This window comes from Chenopodium album, chromosome 19, assembly GCF_948465745.1.
Source record: "Chenopodium album chromosome 19, dcCheAlbu1.1, whole genome shotgun sequence".
NCBI classification, from domain to species: domain Eukaryota; kingdom Viridiplantae; phylum Streptophyta; class Magnoliopsida; order Caryophyllales; family Amaranthaceae; genus Chenopodium; species Chenopodium album.
This window is the reverse complement of record NC_137852.1, coordinates 36,916,169-36,932,351: the sequence shown is the minus strand read 5'-3', so window position 1 is coordinate 36,932,351 and position 16,183 is coordinate 36,916,169. Positions and strand designations below refer to the sequence as shown.

The window sequence follows — 16,183 nt, the reverse complement described above, 5'->3', positions numbered from 1 at the left end:
TCTAAAATTTTGGGATTTGGGTGGTAGTAAATAAAATAAAAAATTAAAGCGGTAGTAAATGTAAAATAGGGTGTTTTCGCTGAAAAAATTACAAAGATTCTAAGAAAAAATAAAAAGGAAATCAAAGAAAATTGGAGGGAATATTTTTTAAAAATACGTATAAACTAAAGGAAAATGTTATACATAGCCCTATATAAGCATTAAAAATACTCTTAAAAATTGTTTAAATTTCGAAAATCATGACAAAAAACACTGATTTGCGCGTGTTTTTGTCATGAATTCCTATTTTATACTATTTTCAAGAGTATATTTAATGCTTATATGTAGCCCTAAGGGCTATATATAACATTACCCTAAACTAAAAATTAAAAAAAAAAAAAAATTATTAAAAAAAAAACGTGTAGAAGGAAGCTATATAAAAGCCAACGAAATGCACCGCGTTGACACTATTGTGACTTGTGAGCTGCTGAATTTCTCTCTCACTCTATCACTTCTTCAACTCTCTTTCTCTCTCTTCTTCTGCAAGTTTAGCGTCTTCGACCTCTTTAATTCTGCAGTCTCAGGTTAGTTTTTATTTTTGTTTTTTTTTTCTTTTTTCTTTCAATTTGCTCTAATTTTTTTGTTTTCATATTTGCTACTCCTAAATTCCTAATATTCTGACAATTAATTGACTCTAGTATGAATTTAATTTCATTTGTATAACTAATTGTTTCCGTAGTTTTTGTTTTCAAGTATTAGGGTTTAATCTGATTATTTGTTGAGATTTTAAGGTTTTGCATAGTTTGAATTTCAAATTAGGGGTTTTGTTTATACATTTGCATGTTGCTACAAGTTAAAAGAGTGTAAATTTTGTGCATTTTCTGAAATTTGAGCTGTAAGAGTAGTTTTGGATCATTGTATGTGTGTATGAGCTCTCGATTTTGAGTTAAGTAGTTGATTAATTTTTATCGAATCGCGTTTCGAGTTGTTGCTATACTTGCCAATGAGGTTGAGGTATACATTGTTCTTTGGTTTAGGAAACTGGGAATTAGAAGATTAAGTGGTGTTGATTTTTGTCAGTAATGGTTAAGAATCGGAATTAATGTTGTGTGATGTTTCTTTTATCTTATTGTAGAGATGAATCTTTAGAACTGTGATCATCTTAAACATAAGTGTGCTCCAATTTCTCATTGGATTTGAATTTTGAGAATATATATATACTTTTGGTACCTTAGATTTTTAATGGCAAGTTAAAGAAATAGTGTTGTCTAGTTGAAGTTGGGAAACTTGCCTTTTGAAATTTCGGCAAAATGTAAGGTAGTTCAGGTTGATTTTGTCATGGATTCCTATGTTACTCGGACTCAAGAACCCATATTGGACAAGGGTATGTGTCCAAGCTTTATGATTGGTTATTTTATAAATAAAAAAGCTTCTAATTTTGGTGCAAAATGAAGAATCGAAGGGTCTGTACTCTGAATACCAGTAGAAGTATTAAGGTTCTGACCGGGCACTTGAGGTAAAATGAAGAGTCCAGGTAACATAGATGGATAACAGGGCATCTTCTCAATCAAGATGTTATTGGCTTGATAATAAACCATTGTTTGTGGCTTCTTATGATGGTATGTAGGCAATAGTTTTGTCTTCGACTTAGTGGGAGTGTCCATCTTGCCTTTGTTGCAAGTAGGAGATTCTTTATTAGGAAAATTAGATAGGATTTCTGGTAGATTTGAGATGATTGGGATTTCTGTTCTGAAACATGGTAGATTATTTATATTACAGATGAAATTTAAGAATTTATGGTTACCTATATGAAGATGTTAAAAGTTTTCCTTATTTCTAGAATTTTCGTATTAGGAAGTATATGCCTTTTCCTCTACAGCTTCAGTTCTTCCTTAAGTCTCCGACTCTCCGTTAATTGGTAACTTTGTACTCTCCAGCTTGTCAAGAAACTACAAATATTATCAACTGTTCTTGCATTGAGATTGAGGTGTAAACAACTGCAAGCTATGTCTAAGCTACTGGCTCATTTACGAGATAGAAAGTCGTTGGAAGGGTGTAATTGGTTTAAAGACTTGCTAAGAAACATCTGAGAATCTTCCTATCCCCAATTTTTTGATTTGTTCTTATATGATGGATCTATTAATAATAGTTCCAATGTGGTCTTTGTAGCTGTCCTACTGTCCTACATCATTTGATTACTTCCTGGATTATATTTTTAGTTATGAGTCTCGTTCTCTTTTCTTAGGATACTTTTTCCCTTTGTTTTGTAATTTATAATTCTGATATCAATATGCTCTGCGGCTCTGCTTGATGTATTTTATTTAATTTGGTCTTTCTGTTGATAACACAATTATTGCTCGTACAAAATGCTCACTTTCAAGGAGCATTATTTTGATCCATTGGACTTGATTAAGAGCCTGATATTGAACTGGTCCAAAATTTATTAACCTAGATCTGAGCTTACTAGACCTAAAATTTTTATATTTTCAAGGTATTAAGAACAATGCCTTTGTTTGTGATTTCTATGATAATCTACTTTAATAAAGAGAAACAAGGCTTGAGTGGTAATTATAGTGTAGAGTTTCAGAAGTTTTACAATAAATGATTAGGGATGTTTGAAGATTTATATGTATATTTAGCATGATTTTGTCTATGTAATCTTAACATTTAATTATTTTCATACCATTGCAAAAAACCGTATTTCAATTCAGATATAATTCAAAGCTAGATTAGTAATAGTTCGAAGTTGTTGCCTTTTGTTAACATTTTTTTTAGTAGATTGCCTTTTTAATGGCTGAAAAATTTTGCTTTGCAGTGTGAACCTCAATGTTTGAACTATTTGGTAGTCAAAAGGGGACTGCTTACTTCTTTATAGATAAATCTGCAAGATATGCCGAGTTGCTTGACCTTGAAATCATTGACCTCCTCTTCTGGAACCACAGTAACTAGCCCTACACATCATCCAGGTGAAGGTAGATAACTTCATTAGTTTTCATAAATAGGATTTTCATAGTAGTTTGTGTGTTGGTGGTGTAGGGATGTCATTTATATTTGCATACATCTTTTCTTTTAAACTTAATGGGATTCTTCTCTACCCTTTCCTTTTGGTCTTGTCTTAAGGCTTCAAACATATTGGTGTCTGTAACAGGGAATTCGTCACAGGGAACACCTACTACATCTGGAACAAGTGCTGTACCTTCACCTACTGTCAATCTCTCACAAGAGTATGCACTTGCAGTTCAGACGAGTTCCTACAATGAGATATGGTCCAGGATTCATGTAGTTGAGCACTATCAGAACAATGAGGGCCACGAGGCTGACCATCAACCACAGCTTTTGTTGTCTCAGGTCCTCCAGCCTGATCGTGAGGCTGTCAATGAGGTGCTACAGCATGCCCCAGCCACCACTTTTACTCAACTCGTCACTGCTTACTTTGAACACAGTGAGGAAACATGCCAGCTTCTCCTCCTCCTCCACCGTAATATTCATCATGCCCGCTCCCTGTATGCCCATGTACATGACTTTGTTGACATCCTACCTACTGACACAGAATCTATGACTGAATTACAATGCAATCACGCCTTTGATGTTTTACTTCAGTTTGAACAGAAAGGGAACCCTTTCCCATGCCCCGATTCCAACAACTTTCAAGATATGCGACTTTGCTTTTTCCAGCTCAAGCAACAGGTAGACAAACGCCTTGAGAAGTCCCGTGGCAGGGTTTGTCGAGTACGCTGTGGCACCACCACATCAGCAGTATGTTTGATTGGGGCAGCTGTTGGAGTAACTATAGCAGCCATTGTCATTGGTGTTCATGCAATGGTTGCCCTGGTAGGCTTTTCCGGCTGCCCAATGATCTTCCCCTCGAAAATTACTAAGAGGGAAGAAGCAAATATGACACAGCTTGATGCTGCAGCCATGAGTGCTTTTGTGCTGCATCATTCTTTGGACACCATTGATCGCCTTGTCTCGCTCCTACATACTGAAATCGAGGGGGATAGACTTTTGATTCGCCGTGGGTTGGACTGGGGTAGGGATAAGTACCTTACATATGAAGTGGTGAAGCAGCTAAGGAAGAACCGTGTAAGTTTATTCGACCAGTTTACTGATCTTGAGGAGAAAATTTGCCTCTGCTTTTCTGCAATTAACAAAACCAGATCCCTCCTCCTTGAAGGGATACCTCTTTATCAAATGTAGTCTCACCTCTAGCGTTCATGTAGTTCAATTTTATTTATTTAATTTTTTTACAGAAAAAATGCCCACTATTTTGGGATCTAAAAATGTCATTATTTGTAAGGTTTCAATATTAAATGTTCATAGTACAGTTTAACTGATTAAGTGTTGGATAATATAATTACAACGTACTGGTACATTTTTTTTTAGTCAAAATTGTCAAAAAGTATTTTGTTTATTGTCAAATTTGTGATTTAGTACCTTATTTTTATTTTGTTGGCATATGACTTTTAGCCTTTTTCATGTGGTCTAAAGTGTCGAACAAACATTTAGTGAAACGAACAAAGTATATAATTATTGCACAAAGTCATTAATGACCTCAGTTTAATTTTTGCACTATTTACATACACCCTTTTAAACTTGTTATTGTTTTAAACATAAGATTAACTATAGACCTATAGTCTATTGTTATGTACTTGTTAAATGTGTCTCGATATATAGTTTTCCAGTACCATCATTTTATAATTTATACTCTGTACTTGTTAGTTGTTACATTATTAGTCAAATCATCAAATTAACATATGTACTAGTTAAATGTGGACATCTAATTTTGTAATAGAAAAAGTAACTTAAATTAAAATTAAGATAGATTAATATTGTTAAGAAGTCAAGCTTTTAGGCCTTGTTTTTGCTTATTTCATAAAATATAAGTTCATATCATATCAGAATAAATAAATTCATATCTGACCAGATTAGAAAAAAAAAAAAGTGTAGTTTTTAATTGCTAAATATTCTTAAGAACAAAAATTATAAAAATTACATATTACTTACATACACATTATTACGAATCTAATAAGACCTCACTTGATACATTATTTATGTATAAATTATTGTACACTTAAGGTGAATGTTTGGTCAAATCAGACAATAAGACTAGATCAGATCAGACATCAGATCATATCATATCAGATAAGTAAAAATAAGATAAACTAAACTAGCCCTAAAAAATTGAGAAATCCTCATCACAATATTTTAACCTTTAGGGAGTATGAGACATGTAACAACCTTATCCAATCAAAGCAACCACAATATGAAATCTGTGACGTAATTGATCATTTGTCCATAAACCAATCAACCTTTTTCAAACAACTTTCATCCCACCATAACCTTGCTCAAAATTAATGGCATCAGTGGCTCCATTCAACTCTCAGTTTCTGGTTAATCCATTGAAACAACCCCAACAAGCAGTGGCAGCTACTAACTTATCTCTACTTCCGCCATCGGGTCACCGCCTTCGCCATCGAAATCATGGAGCAGGGACTAATCATGGTGCCTTCAGAGTCACAGCTGCTAAGCTCCCTGCTGGTGTATGTTATTTCTGTCTTCAGAATTTTTAGTCAGTTATTTTCACTTATCTTTTTTGTGGAAATTTCTTTTATTTTAATTATTTTAAGCCTATTTAAATAGCTGGCATACTAGATGTAAACTAATTTAGTTCGTTAAAGTTTTGGAGTGGTACCCAACACCTGAGATGAAATCCCGTTTAACACGTGAGATTTGATGTAATGGGTATGATTCTTTGAAGTATGCTTAACTGTGAAATTAATTAGTTAATTATAAATGAATTGAGTTGCTCCCTTCATTTGAATCATTGTTGCAAGTTATGAAAGCATTTAATTGCGTTGTGCCTAGAAAGAGAAAGGAGAATTAGAGGCTAAATAAGGGGGATTGTAGAAAGATGAAACTCTTGGAAGTGGTGGTGGTGGTTAAGCTGAAAGAGAAACCTTTTGCAATTCATGCATTTTGGAGTGGCTAAAACTTATATTCCCCACTATCTCACGAGCATAGTATATACAACATGTTTAGTCATCCCAAATTACATAAAACTTTATTGCGCAAAAGGGTAACTAACATTTTATGTGATTTAGGTGAGTAAAATTGAATATTTTAATACACTGATTGTATACAAAACGTATTGTTGGGACTCTTGGGAATTAGGAATTTCTCCAAAATCCAAATTGGGAATTGGGAATTGGGTATTGCTCTTGCCAACTATGTCACATAGTGATAATCTTTGTTGGTTCTTTCCACAATTTGACAATGCCTTAGGAATACTCCCCTATTTCTAACTGAACCCTTGTATATTTGTATGTTATCAATGTATGCAAAAACTACTTGTGTGTTTGACATATTTGGCACCATTTTTTTTTTCTAGTATATGTAGCGATGATTAATGTAAACTAAATCTTCGTATTATTAAGACTCATAAGCTTATTTTATTTTATTAATTAGCTGATACTTCGTAAAAGTGTGTTGTTTTAACTGTCTTGTAAATGCAAAGGTAATTCATGTTGTTTTGTTATAGTAGTTTTTGTTTTCGCTTTGTTATACTTGAACTATGGCAAATTGGCAATGGATTGACTTCTTTGATATATGCCTTATGGCAATACCTAGAGGAAGAATTTGGTGGCAGCCATTAAATTTAAATAAGTTGTGAAGGTTGGTGGTTGCGGAGAGGATGAAAATCATTTGCGTTGTTCTGTTTTTGTATTTCATTGATTCGTAATGAACATCATTTGATTTGATCAGGTGGTGGTGCCGAAAGTAGAACCTAAGTTCAAGCCCCCATTTCTTGGGTTCACCAAGACTGCTGAAATTTGGAACTCGCGAGCATGCATGATGGGCCTCATTGGAACATTCATTGTTGAACTTGTATGATAAGTTTCCCATATCTTTCCTGCTCAAATATAGTTGATCGTTTCTTTAAGCTTCTGATTTATGCTATATTTTAGAATTTGATCATTTACGATGATGCTTCTTTCAGATATTGAACAAGGGGATACTGCAACTTATAGGCATTGAAATCGGAAAAGGGCTTGATATTCCACTCTGAAGAGTGAAGTCGTTTAGAATTTCATGTATCATAGTTGCTGTACCTGTAACACTGTATATTTTCATTTACCAAATTTTGCATGCTTTTTTAATTGCTTCAGAAGTGCTTCATGTAGCGTCTGCTAGAAAACATACTGGATACGAAAGCTCTGCAGTTGAGCCAACAAGTGTAATCTCTGATGTACCAAGCCAATAGGCCAAGTTGTAATCAATCGATCTCCAGAATCAGGCATATTACTGCCTAATCTAATAGCATGTTTTATATGTTGGGTATAGCTATCAGATAAAGAGGTAATTTCTGAATAAAAACACTCGATAAGACAAAATGAGCCATATGGCCAATCTCCGAGAGTGGGAAAATAGCTACTTCCTACACCATCTTGACAACATATATGCCTCCATTACTATCAGAAGAAGAGCAACTTCACAGTACACTACTATTATGATATACCACAGCACTTTAAAATGTACATGAAATTATTCTTAATGATACACATTAATTTCATACAATTATTTCAGACTAGACATGGCTTGGAACAGATCAGCAACTACGGTTCCCTACTGTTTGACCCACTAAATCCAAAATTGCCATGTACTTGCGCATATAGGCCATAAAACAAACACAAGTTCTCATTTACCCCAATGACAGCAGAAATGTAGAATGGTACAAATCAGGCAGCAAGACAAAATTAGTTGCTTGATTTATTTTGTACAGCATCTAGAGACTCACAGATCCTGTGATACAGAAGGAAGTTACAGCATCTAAAGTACTCTGCATATCCGAGTATCAAGTACCAGGACTTTGGAGGAAGACTCGGATATGTCGAGTGCTTCAGCAAGTGATAGCCGACGATTTCTCCACCAAGCCTCTGCCCATTTCTGCATTCTTTCTCCTTCAGCATTTCTGTTTTGCTGGACGCAAAGTACTTCACCATACCCCCCTGCATAAGAAGTGAAGATTATTTAAAGCGATCATGGATAAAGGAAATGCAAGAAACAGGTAGAAGCTAAAGATTTCTAATATTTATAAAGTTCTTAATTGTAGGTAAATAACTACGAAGTAGTTTATAAGGAATGTTAATGAAGTCCACCACGGAACAAGAGAAACAGGGCTTCACCCAATGACCCAAATAGGAAACAGATTTCAATGTTCATTCAAAATGTGCAAAACCATAAGACTGAAGTCACTGAACACATTTCAGACAATAAGATACTAAGAAAAATCCAAGAGATGATGATTCCCATAAATTATACTGGACCAAGCATACCTCTGGCAAGGGCAACTACATCCCTTTTATCCACGTTTTCTCGAACATGCTCCACATTTGCCTTCGCATCTAGCACAATGAAGAAGAATTTAATATTGCGACATCCACTTTACAAACCATTACGTAAAATAGAGAAATGTTTAAGCGCGATGATATCATACCATCTGTCTCTAATGGAGGAGCTTTTAGCATATCTATAGCCTTCCTGTAGAGTCCCTGTGGAGCAGCAAAGGTAGAACAGACAACTGAGCAAAGCAGATCACATTCCATGAGAAAAAATGAAAATAGTAGAAATCCAAATGATAATCGACAAAATTCAATTGATCAAAGGTCAAACAACAAACTCTGACAAAATTAAGTTTTCGCATGAACCAATGTATAGCAACCATAGAGATGGCCCACAAGTCGTTTGTATGGGGTTTAGTACAGGCCATATTCAGGCAACAAGTCCATTCATAATAGTTTCAGGTCCGTTTGAGTTTATTTAGTTCTGGGCCTTCTGGCCATATTCAGATCTTTTGCCATAACTTAGTATAAGATAAGTTAGTCAACAGTCATATTAGTCACACAATTTTTGAGTCTGGTAAATATAAGGTTATGTAAATTCAGGCTATGTTACTCGGAGTCTTCATTTTACCTCAAGTACCCATGTCGGACCCTCGACCCTCGGACATGGGTATGACACATGGACACTTCATTTTAGTTGAAAATCATAGAATTTTTTCACAAAATAGCCGAGTCGGACACTTGGACACGTACCCGTGTCGGACATGGGTACCGGAGTCCGAGTAACATAGAATTCAGGTATAGCTCAGGTTGATCGGGTGATTTGGATTATGTTAGTAAGTTTTGACAGGCCTCTGCCTTTATCACTATAATAAATCAAATCAATTAAAATAGAATTGGTATGTGATTTTACAATGTAATAGTCCATAAGAATACATCATTTTATTCTGTAATAGATTAGCAATCTGATTTGCATATTTAAATAAATAAGCAGAAATTTAAGAAAGATCGAGGCTTTAATTACTCAAACAACTGTTTACACAATCGATAGGTTTAGCCTAACAAGTTCTATAGTGACTTGAGGTCACAACTCTCCCAATAGTGACTTGATGTCACAACTCTCCTAAGGTCCACTCCAAAATACTGCCTGCCTTCTTCTTTCTTCCCTCTCCCTATTTATACTAAGGCTAAAAACTACTAATCTAATAATACTAGACTTCCCAAATAGACCCTCCTAAGGTTAATCTTTTACATACTCCAGTGTCCAAAATACTGGCTTTTGATTGACAAAAGTAGTTTCTCTTAGTTCAGTTTCATTACTACCCATAGAACTTCAAAACCAAGGACAAAATGGTAATAGGATCCATCTCCTAACAAAATGTTACTTATACTGATGTCATACATTAGGTATTTTCATTGTTTTCTAAATATCGTGTGTCTATACAGTCAAATGCTCAAAGTAGTACCAAATACAGAAGCAACAGTAAGTAAAAAGAAAAGCCAGAACGAGACATTATGAATGGTTATTATAAAGTCATAGATGCAACAATCTCACCTCTTGTATCAAGAGAGAACTTGAGCGTTCGGCAATTGCTTTCTGTCGATACAGGAGTGCTATGCAAGATAAGACAGCTCCCACTTTAGGATGGTGTGTGCCTGCAACAGATCAAGAAGGAAAATACTTATTAGCTTTACAAGCAGCTAAAATTAACCGGCTTTTTTTCAGGAGAAAAAAAAAAAAGCTACCAAAAAAATCTTCTGCTTTCTTCAATGCCCTCGTCATAATCAATTCTGCCTCCCCAAAATTCCTGATAAAGCACAATAATAACAATGATCAATTCATTTGAACAAATTGAGAAGAAAAAGCCACAGAAATATCATTTACAATCTCTACTTACCCTAAATGAGACTCAAGCTGTCCCAAAGCGCATGTGGCTGCCAACAGAACTTCTTCTGGTGACATATTGCATGCCCCCAAGTCATATGGATAATTGAAATTCTTCTTCTCAGATGATTCAGCAATTGCCTTCTGATACAACTCCTTTGCAGCATTGAAGTCCCGCTTAGCATGCAAGAATTCACCATATGACAGAGATGCATTGCCTACCAAGCATGACAGGCTCATTAAGGCATGTAAAAGTCAAAATTCATAATAAGCCCGAAAGAATGAAGTCTCACCAATGCAGCCCTCATCTTGACAACCTTCAAAGAAGCCCTTGGCTACAACCAAAAACCTTGTTATTATAGAAAGACCAGTAAAAAAATGTTTTGCAAACAAATAAATCAATAATCATCTCTTTACCTAATTCCATATTTCCATGAACTACCTCAACCAAGCCTTTAATGGCTTTCGAACGTGCACTAAAAACTTTGTAGCCACGCTCATCACCAGTCTCCAAGCTTTCATGCTCCAATAGTTTCAAACATTTATCTGCGAGCACTGATGAGGTATCATCCTATTTAAGGAAAAAAAACCCAGATGAAATTACGTTGTTCATATAAATAGTCATCCACTGGAAAAGAACAAAAAGACACACATTGGGCGGTACCTAAAATTAAATTTACTATTTGACGTATTTATGTATAAGAATACACTTAAGGTATACCAAAGCCACCATAAGCATAGACTAAGAATCCATAATAGACTACAAAGTTACTTGTATAAAAAATAAAAATAAAAAAGCTTCAAACAATTGATATTTATAAATGTGCATATATTTATGCCTTGAGGTTCTTACCAAACCGATTTCTAAATTGAGCCCAACAAGTGCTTCCATTGCAGCAACTACAGCAGCAAAGAATTAGTAAAATTAAACTGAGGAAGAGACTTATTCATCCATGTAGTAGCACAATTGTATTGTTTCAATCTAACCTCTTACACCAACATAAGAACTACTTAAATCCTGGATCATCAACAAGGTTTGCATAGCTTCATCAATATTCCCCCTAAACCAAATGAAATGAACCAATTTATTAGCTTCAACCATCATCTGAGCAGCTAATATAAGAAAGATCACAATTTTACAGTGTTGTCTGGCAAACCTTTCAGACAATAGACTAGAAATAGCAAGTAAAATCACCCCCTTGGAATTCTCTATAGTAGCATCTGGTCCTTGTGATTGAGATGATAGACCCTGCTCCAGTACCAGCAAAGCTTCCCTGTACGATTCATCTGCCAAATGGCAATAACAGAAAACATTTTACACTTAGAAAACAACTGGAGAAGCAATAAACATAAACTAAATGGGCAGATACTCTGGAAGAATAACATGTTGCATTTTCACCCAAAATAAATAGACCAATATTTAAAATTTTAACAGAATCAGCAAAAATTAAAATCCAGAAAGTAACTCAGCAATAATTGTATTCCTAAAGGCATCATTAAATCACCCTTATTTTTGAGGAAGATAGCAAAAACTTCAAATTTCACAATATGTTCATTGTAGACCTAATAAATTCTGGAAAGTAACAATTCCCAAAAAATTAGATAGTGTCCACAATTAAACAAAATAAGGAGAAGCACCAACGCAAAAATATAGATCCTGAATAAAAAATAAAAAAAAAATAAACCTATTTCCCAATTGGACAGAGGGAATAGAGAGACCAGTTTTCTGAGAGCGAGCAAGGCCAAGAGCATAATCAATCATTTGCAGGGCAACCGGGTTGATATTTGGGACGTGATTGGCGCAATAAAATCGGGAAGGTGAATATGACAACGGCTGAAGAAGATGCCGACTGAGGAGGCCATTTACAGCGGGAGTTCTAGTGGAGGAAGTTATGCTGGCGCAGCTGATCCCCATGGCATTTCTTAGGAGTTTGTGTAGAGCTGCTACACGATAATGATACATTCTTCTTTTTACCACTGACGAATCCTGATTCAAGAATTATAGGAATGGAGTAGTGAACATAAGATCAAATTGAATACTTACATAGCATAAGATCTAACATCACAAGTCAGTTCACGATATATATTAAAGTTCCCTATGGACAACATATTTGAGAAACAAGATGAAAATCAATATTAAAAAATCAACTCAATTTAGTTCCTAACTTCCTAAGCAAATCATAAAATGAATCCTACCAAAGACTGACCGATCAACTAATAAGTGGCTCCAAACTTTCTTAAGAAAGAAATTGTAAGAGGGAAAAAGAAAAACCGAAAGACTAATTTACAGCCCCCCTCAACTAACTTCAATGAGAAATCATGTAGCAACCAAAACAACGGTAGGATAACCCCGTCTTAACGAGGGCAAAGATTTTACAGAAGCGAACCTAAGAAACTTGATTCTGACCTAGTAAAGAAATAAAATATGTCATAAGCATAGATGAGAACGTAAAACAGAAAATCTTTTTTGAGCTGTTATTTGATTTATAATTCTTAAACTGGCTTATAATTCCTTGTTTGAATCGTTTGGGTGATGCAAAAATTTGGATTTTGATTTGGATCAAATTCAATACCTTCAAAGCAAAACCAAGATACCATAATTTTATAAAGCATCCTAAACTAAACATAACAGATTACAGCACAACAAAAATTGGTTAACTACATCAATATATGTTTTATTCAGTAAAAAATAATGTACATTTGGTAAAATTAAGATTAAGTCAGTCAGATTTAGAGTTAGCAAAACAGTCAAATTCAACAATATAAGTTGAAGAGAACAAAGCCTTGGTGGGAATTTCAAATTACAATTCAATCTTCTGACAACTCCCTTTATACGCATAACCTTAGATCGCCAATTGGGCTCACTTCTTTAGTTCTATAGCTGCCTGCTCAAGCTCATCAAAATCAAAAAAAAATTCCTAGTACTTTTCATATACCGCCTATTCAATGTGACAAGCTTGATGACTAATTATTTGACACTATTACAAGCTTGAGTAAGAGAATGCCATTGATAATAAAAATTGGAAGTTTCAATTCCAAGACTATCCTGTTCCCTATCTCTAAGTTTTAAATTTTTTCTGTTCGCCTAATTACAATAAAGTCTTCACTATTTCTCCTTGTTGATAATAACTCGTAAATTAATGTTTAGTAGTTCCGTAATTGTAATACAAATGTTATGGTGAGACTTATTCTTTCTCGATTATAGTGACTCATAATTAAAGTTTAATAGTTTCTCTATTAGTAATTCATATGTAAAGGTGAGAATTTGTCCTAAAATTTGCATGCTTCAATTTTCTTAAAACATAATATAGTCGATTCGAATCAACATTTGTACCAATTGTAAAATTAAAATCTGTAACTTGTATAGAAAACATATCTACAACATTAATAACATAATAGGAACCTTCTAATGCTAGCAATAAGAAGGCAATATCAAAATTCGAGAAATTGGAATGCCATTGACTTCCAAAACACAAGAAATGAACATTAGAAATTTAGAATTCATCATATACCAACCAATAGCTAAATTCCAGCATACAAATTGAATATTTATTTCCCAAATGCAAAATTTCTAAATTCAGTAGCTAGCAACCCAGTATCATATTAAAGCATGAATAATGTCAAAATGATAATTAAAAAAAAAGGTGGCAAATATAAAAAATACAGAAACAAAAAACAGAAACTAAAAATTACACCAATAATTGATTAGGAAAAACAATTCGAGGTTAAAAATTGGAAAATTGATGAATAAAACGAGTTGGGGTTCAATTACCTGAAGAGTAGGGAATGATTATGTGAAAAATTTTATCAAACGAACAAAAAAATATACGAATTTGAGTATGAAAATATAATTGCGCTTGCGAAGCTGTGAAGTAAAAATTGAATTGGGGATTAAGGCATAAACAGACGACGGCACCGTCTCCGGCAAAGTTTTGGCGGTGAGGGGTTTTTGAGAGAAGGGGTTTAGTGACTTTCCTAGGGAGGTTTGAGGTTGAAAAGGCAAGTATTTAATGAAATTTGATTCTTATTCTTTTTATTTATTTATTTTATTTATTTATTTATTTATTTATTTATTTTAAATGAGGAATGACCAAGAAAGAGCAAAACCAATACAAAGAAAGAAGTAAACTAGAGAGTGAGGGATATCTCGAGTGGTTAGAGACTTAAAGCTTGCTCCACAATGTGTGGAAGCCCTGCTGTGTCCATTTTTTTGATCTTAATGACCCCTCCAACCTGCTTGCCCCGAGCATCCCTTAGTTGCCTCATCACAGTTAAGCACAAAACCAACGGTCAAATTCCTAATTTCTTGATAAAAACTGCGAAGAGTCTCCTTAAAACAAACACAGAGAAAGACCACAATGTTGTTAGGGCCACCGCACACGTTCACACACCCACTAGTATGATATTGTCCGCTTTGGGCCGGCCAAGCCCGCACAAATTTGTTTTTGGGCACAACCCAAAATGCCTCATACTATTAGGAGTGTGCACTCACTTATAAGGAAGTCTTTTCTTCCTTATTTCTTCCATGTGGGACTTGGGATGAATGCCCCAACAAACCTCCCCTCAGACCAAGGACCACAAACTCATGGCCTCCCCTCGAACGATAGCCCCAATCTGCTACTAGCCCATCTCAGTACCGCCGTTACTACCACGGGACCTGCCGCTTGATTACACAATCAGCTACCACGGTTCGCTCTCGACCACATACCCACTCGATCCCCACGAGTTACAGGGTCTACCGGCCACGAACCACCACACATCGGACTATGCCCATTGGACAACATGCCCACACGCAAATTACAGGGCAACCACCACCAATCTCAGGCCAAACTCCGGACTACACAGCTGAACACACACAAGAGGACTTTCGATACATAGGCTCACCAGATCACCAAACTTCGAGGACACATGAGGGAATTGTCCCACACATAACGCCCGTATTGTCCCAGCCGATCCGTCGGCTCTAATACCAATTGTTAGGGCCACCGCAAACGTTCACACACCCACTAGTATGATATTGTCCGCTTTGGGCGGCCAAGCCCGCATAGATTTGTTTTTGGGCACAACCCAAAAGGCCTCATACTATTAGGAGTGTGCACTCACTTATAAGGAAGTCTTTTCTTCCTTATTTCTTCCATGTGGGACTTGGGATGAATCCCCAACAAATGTCATAAGATATTTTTATCCCTTTATTAGACATTTGGCGTTTCTCCACCGCCTAATTGGATTATATTTTTTATTACTTCGTATTTGAATTCGAATAAGGTGGACGATTTCAACTCTACATAGCAAGGCTGTTGAGCCCATGAGAAAACCTAAGTTTTTACATGTGAGTGAAAGTGTTGTCCCACATTGAAAGAGTGTAAAGATAAAGAAGAGTAGTGGGATGTGTATCCGGTATCCCCATTGAAGAAAAGAGAAATTTGTTTCTACTTTACAAGGCTAAGGGGCTACTTTCCTCATTCCATATGGTTGGTGGAACTTCGTTGGTTGTATACAGTTGGCACTCGTGACGGGTGTGGCCTAGACATGTTTATCAAAGGCTCTGACTTTAAATAAAGTGTACATTACTCATAGAGAATCAGCTTGACGTGCAGATTAGCTAGCAACAACATCAACAACTCTTATTTTATTTCCTTTACCAATTTGTATTAATTTAAATTGCATGTTTAAGCATATGCTAAAAAATGCAAATGAGCCACACATTGATAAGCCTTAACAATTTTATATACATTTAAATATCATCAAATAGCTCACATATGTATTTCTGTTATAGAATATGATTAGTATTCTCACAGTAAATACTCCAAGTAAATACTTGATGACCTTTGGTGTAATGCATCTTCTCATATACTTAGGATTGTACCTGTTGATATTCCTAGGTTGTAATCTATATATTTGATGAATGAGAATATGCTAGATAAGGAGTTTGACACCATCTTACATGGTATCACAACCACCTAAGTTTTTTTTTCTTAGC

At 35.2% G+C, this 16,183-nt stretch overlaps 3 protein-coding genes across 5 annotated transcripts; 2 read left to right on the top strand and 1 right to left on the bottom strand.

Annotated features, from left to right (window-relative positions):
• Positions 1 to 460: 460 nt before the first annotated feature.
• LOC145593614 (UPF0496 protein At3g19330-like) lies at positions 461 to 4,360 on the top strand. Of its 2 annotated transcripts, none has more exons than XM_081649898.1 (3): positions 461 to 563; positions 2,795 to 2,945; positions 3,128 to 4,360. In XM_081649898.1, the coding sequence occupies exons 2-3, from the start codon at positions 2,870 to 2,872 to the stop codon at positions 4,174 to 4,176; spliced, it is 1,125 nt and encodes a 374-aa protein (XP_081506024.1). In that variant the 5' UTR covers positions 461 to 563; positions 2,795 to 2,869; the 3' UTR covers positions 4,177 to 4,360. The 2 variants fall into 2 exon arrangements, with proteins under 2 accessions (XP_081506024.1, XP_081506023.1); XM_081649897.1 differs by having other exon boundaries at positions 2,795 to 2,951.
• Positions 4,361 to 5,239: 879 nt separating this feature from the next.
• On the top strand, positions 5,240 to 7,308 carry LOC145595359 (light-harvesting complex-like protein OHP1, chloroplastic). Its single transcript, XM_081651757.1, has 3 exons — positions 5,240 to 5,519; positions 6,742 to 6,864; positions 6,977 to 7,308. Exons 1-3 carry the CDS (start codon positions 5,334 to 5,336, stop codon positions 7,043 to 7,045), a joined length of 378 nt encoding a protein of 125 aa, XP_081507883.1. The 5' UTR covers positions 5,240 to 5,333; the 3' UTR covers positions 7,046 to 7,308.
• Positions 7,309 to 7,503: 195 nt separating this feature from the next.
• On the bottom strand, positions 7,504 to 14,188 carry LOC145595358 (uncharacterized). Of its 2 annotated transcripts, none has more exons than XM_081651756.1 (13): positions 13,976 to 14,188; positions 11,923 to 12,190; positions 11,361 to 11,490; positions 11,191 to 11,264; positions 11,057 to 11,103; positions 10,621 to 10,774; positions 10,497 to 10,538; positions 10,217 to 10,421; positions 10,065 to 10,126; positions 9,874 to 9,974; positions 8,474 to 8,528; positions 8,313 to 8,381; positions 7,504 to 7,985 (listed from the first exon to the last, which is right to left on the bottom strand). In XM_081651756.1, the coding sequence occupies exons 2-13, from the start codon at positions 12,164 to 12,166 to the stop codon at positions 7,807 to 7,809; spliced, it is 1,362 nt and encodes a 453-aa protein (XP_081507882.1). In that variant the 5' UTR covers positions 12,167 to 12,190; positions 13,976 to 14,188; the 3' UTR covers positions 7,504 to 7,806. The 2 variants fall into 2 exon arrangements, 1 of the variants encoding a protein (XP_081507882.1); XR_014102938.1 differs by having other exon boundaries at positions 7,914 to 7,985; positions 8,474 to 8,557.
• Between the last annotated feature and the right edge of the window lie 1,995 nt (positions 14,189 to 16,183).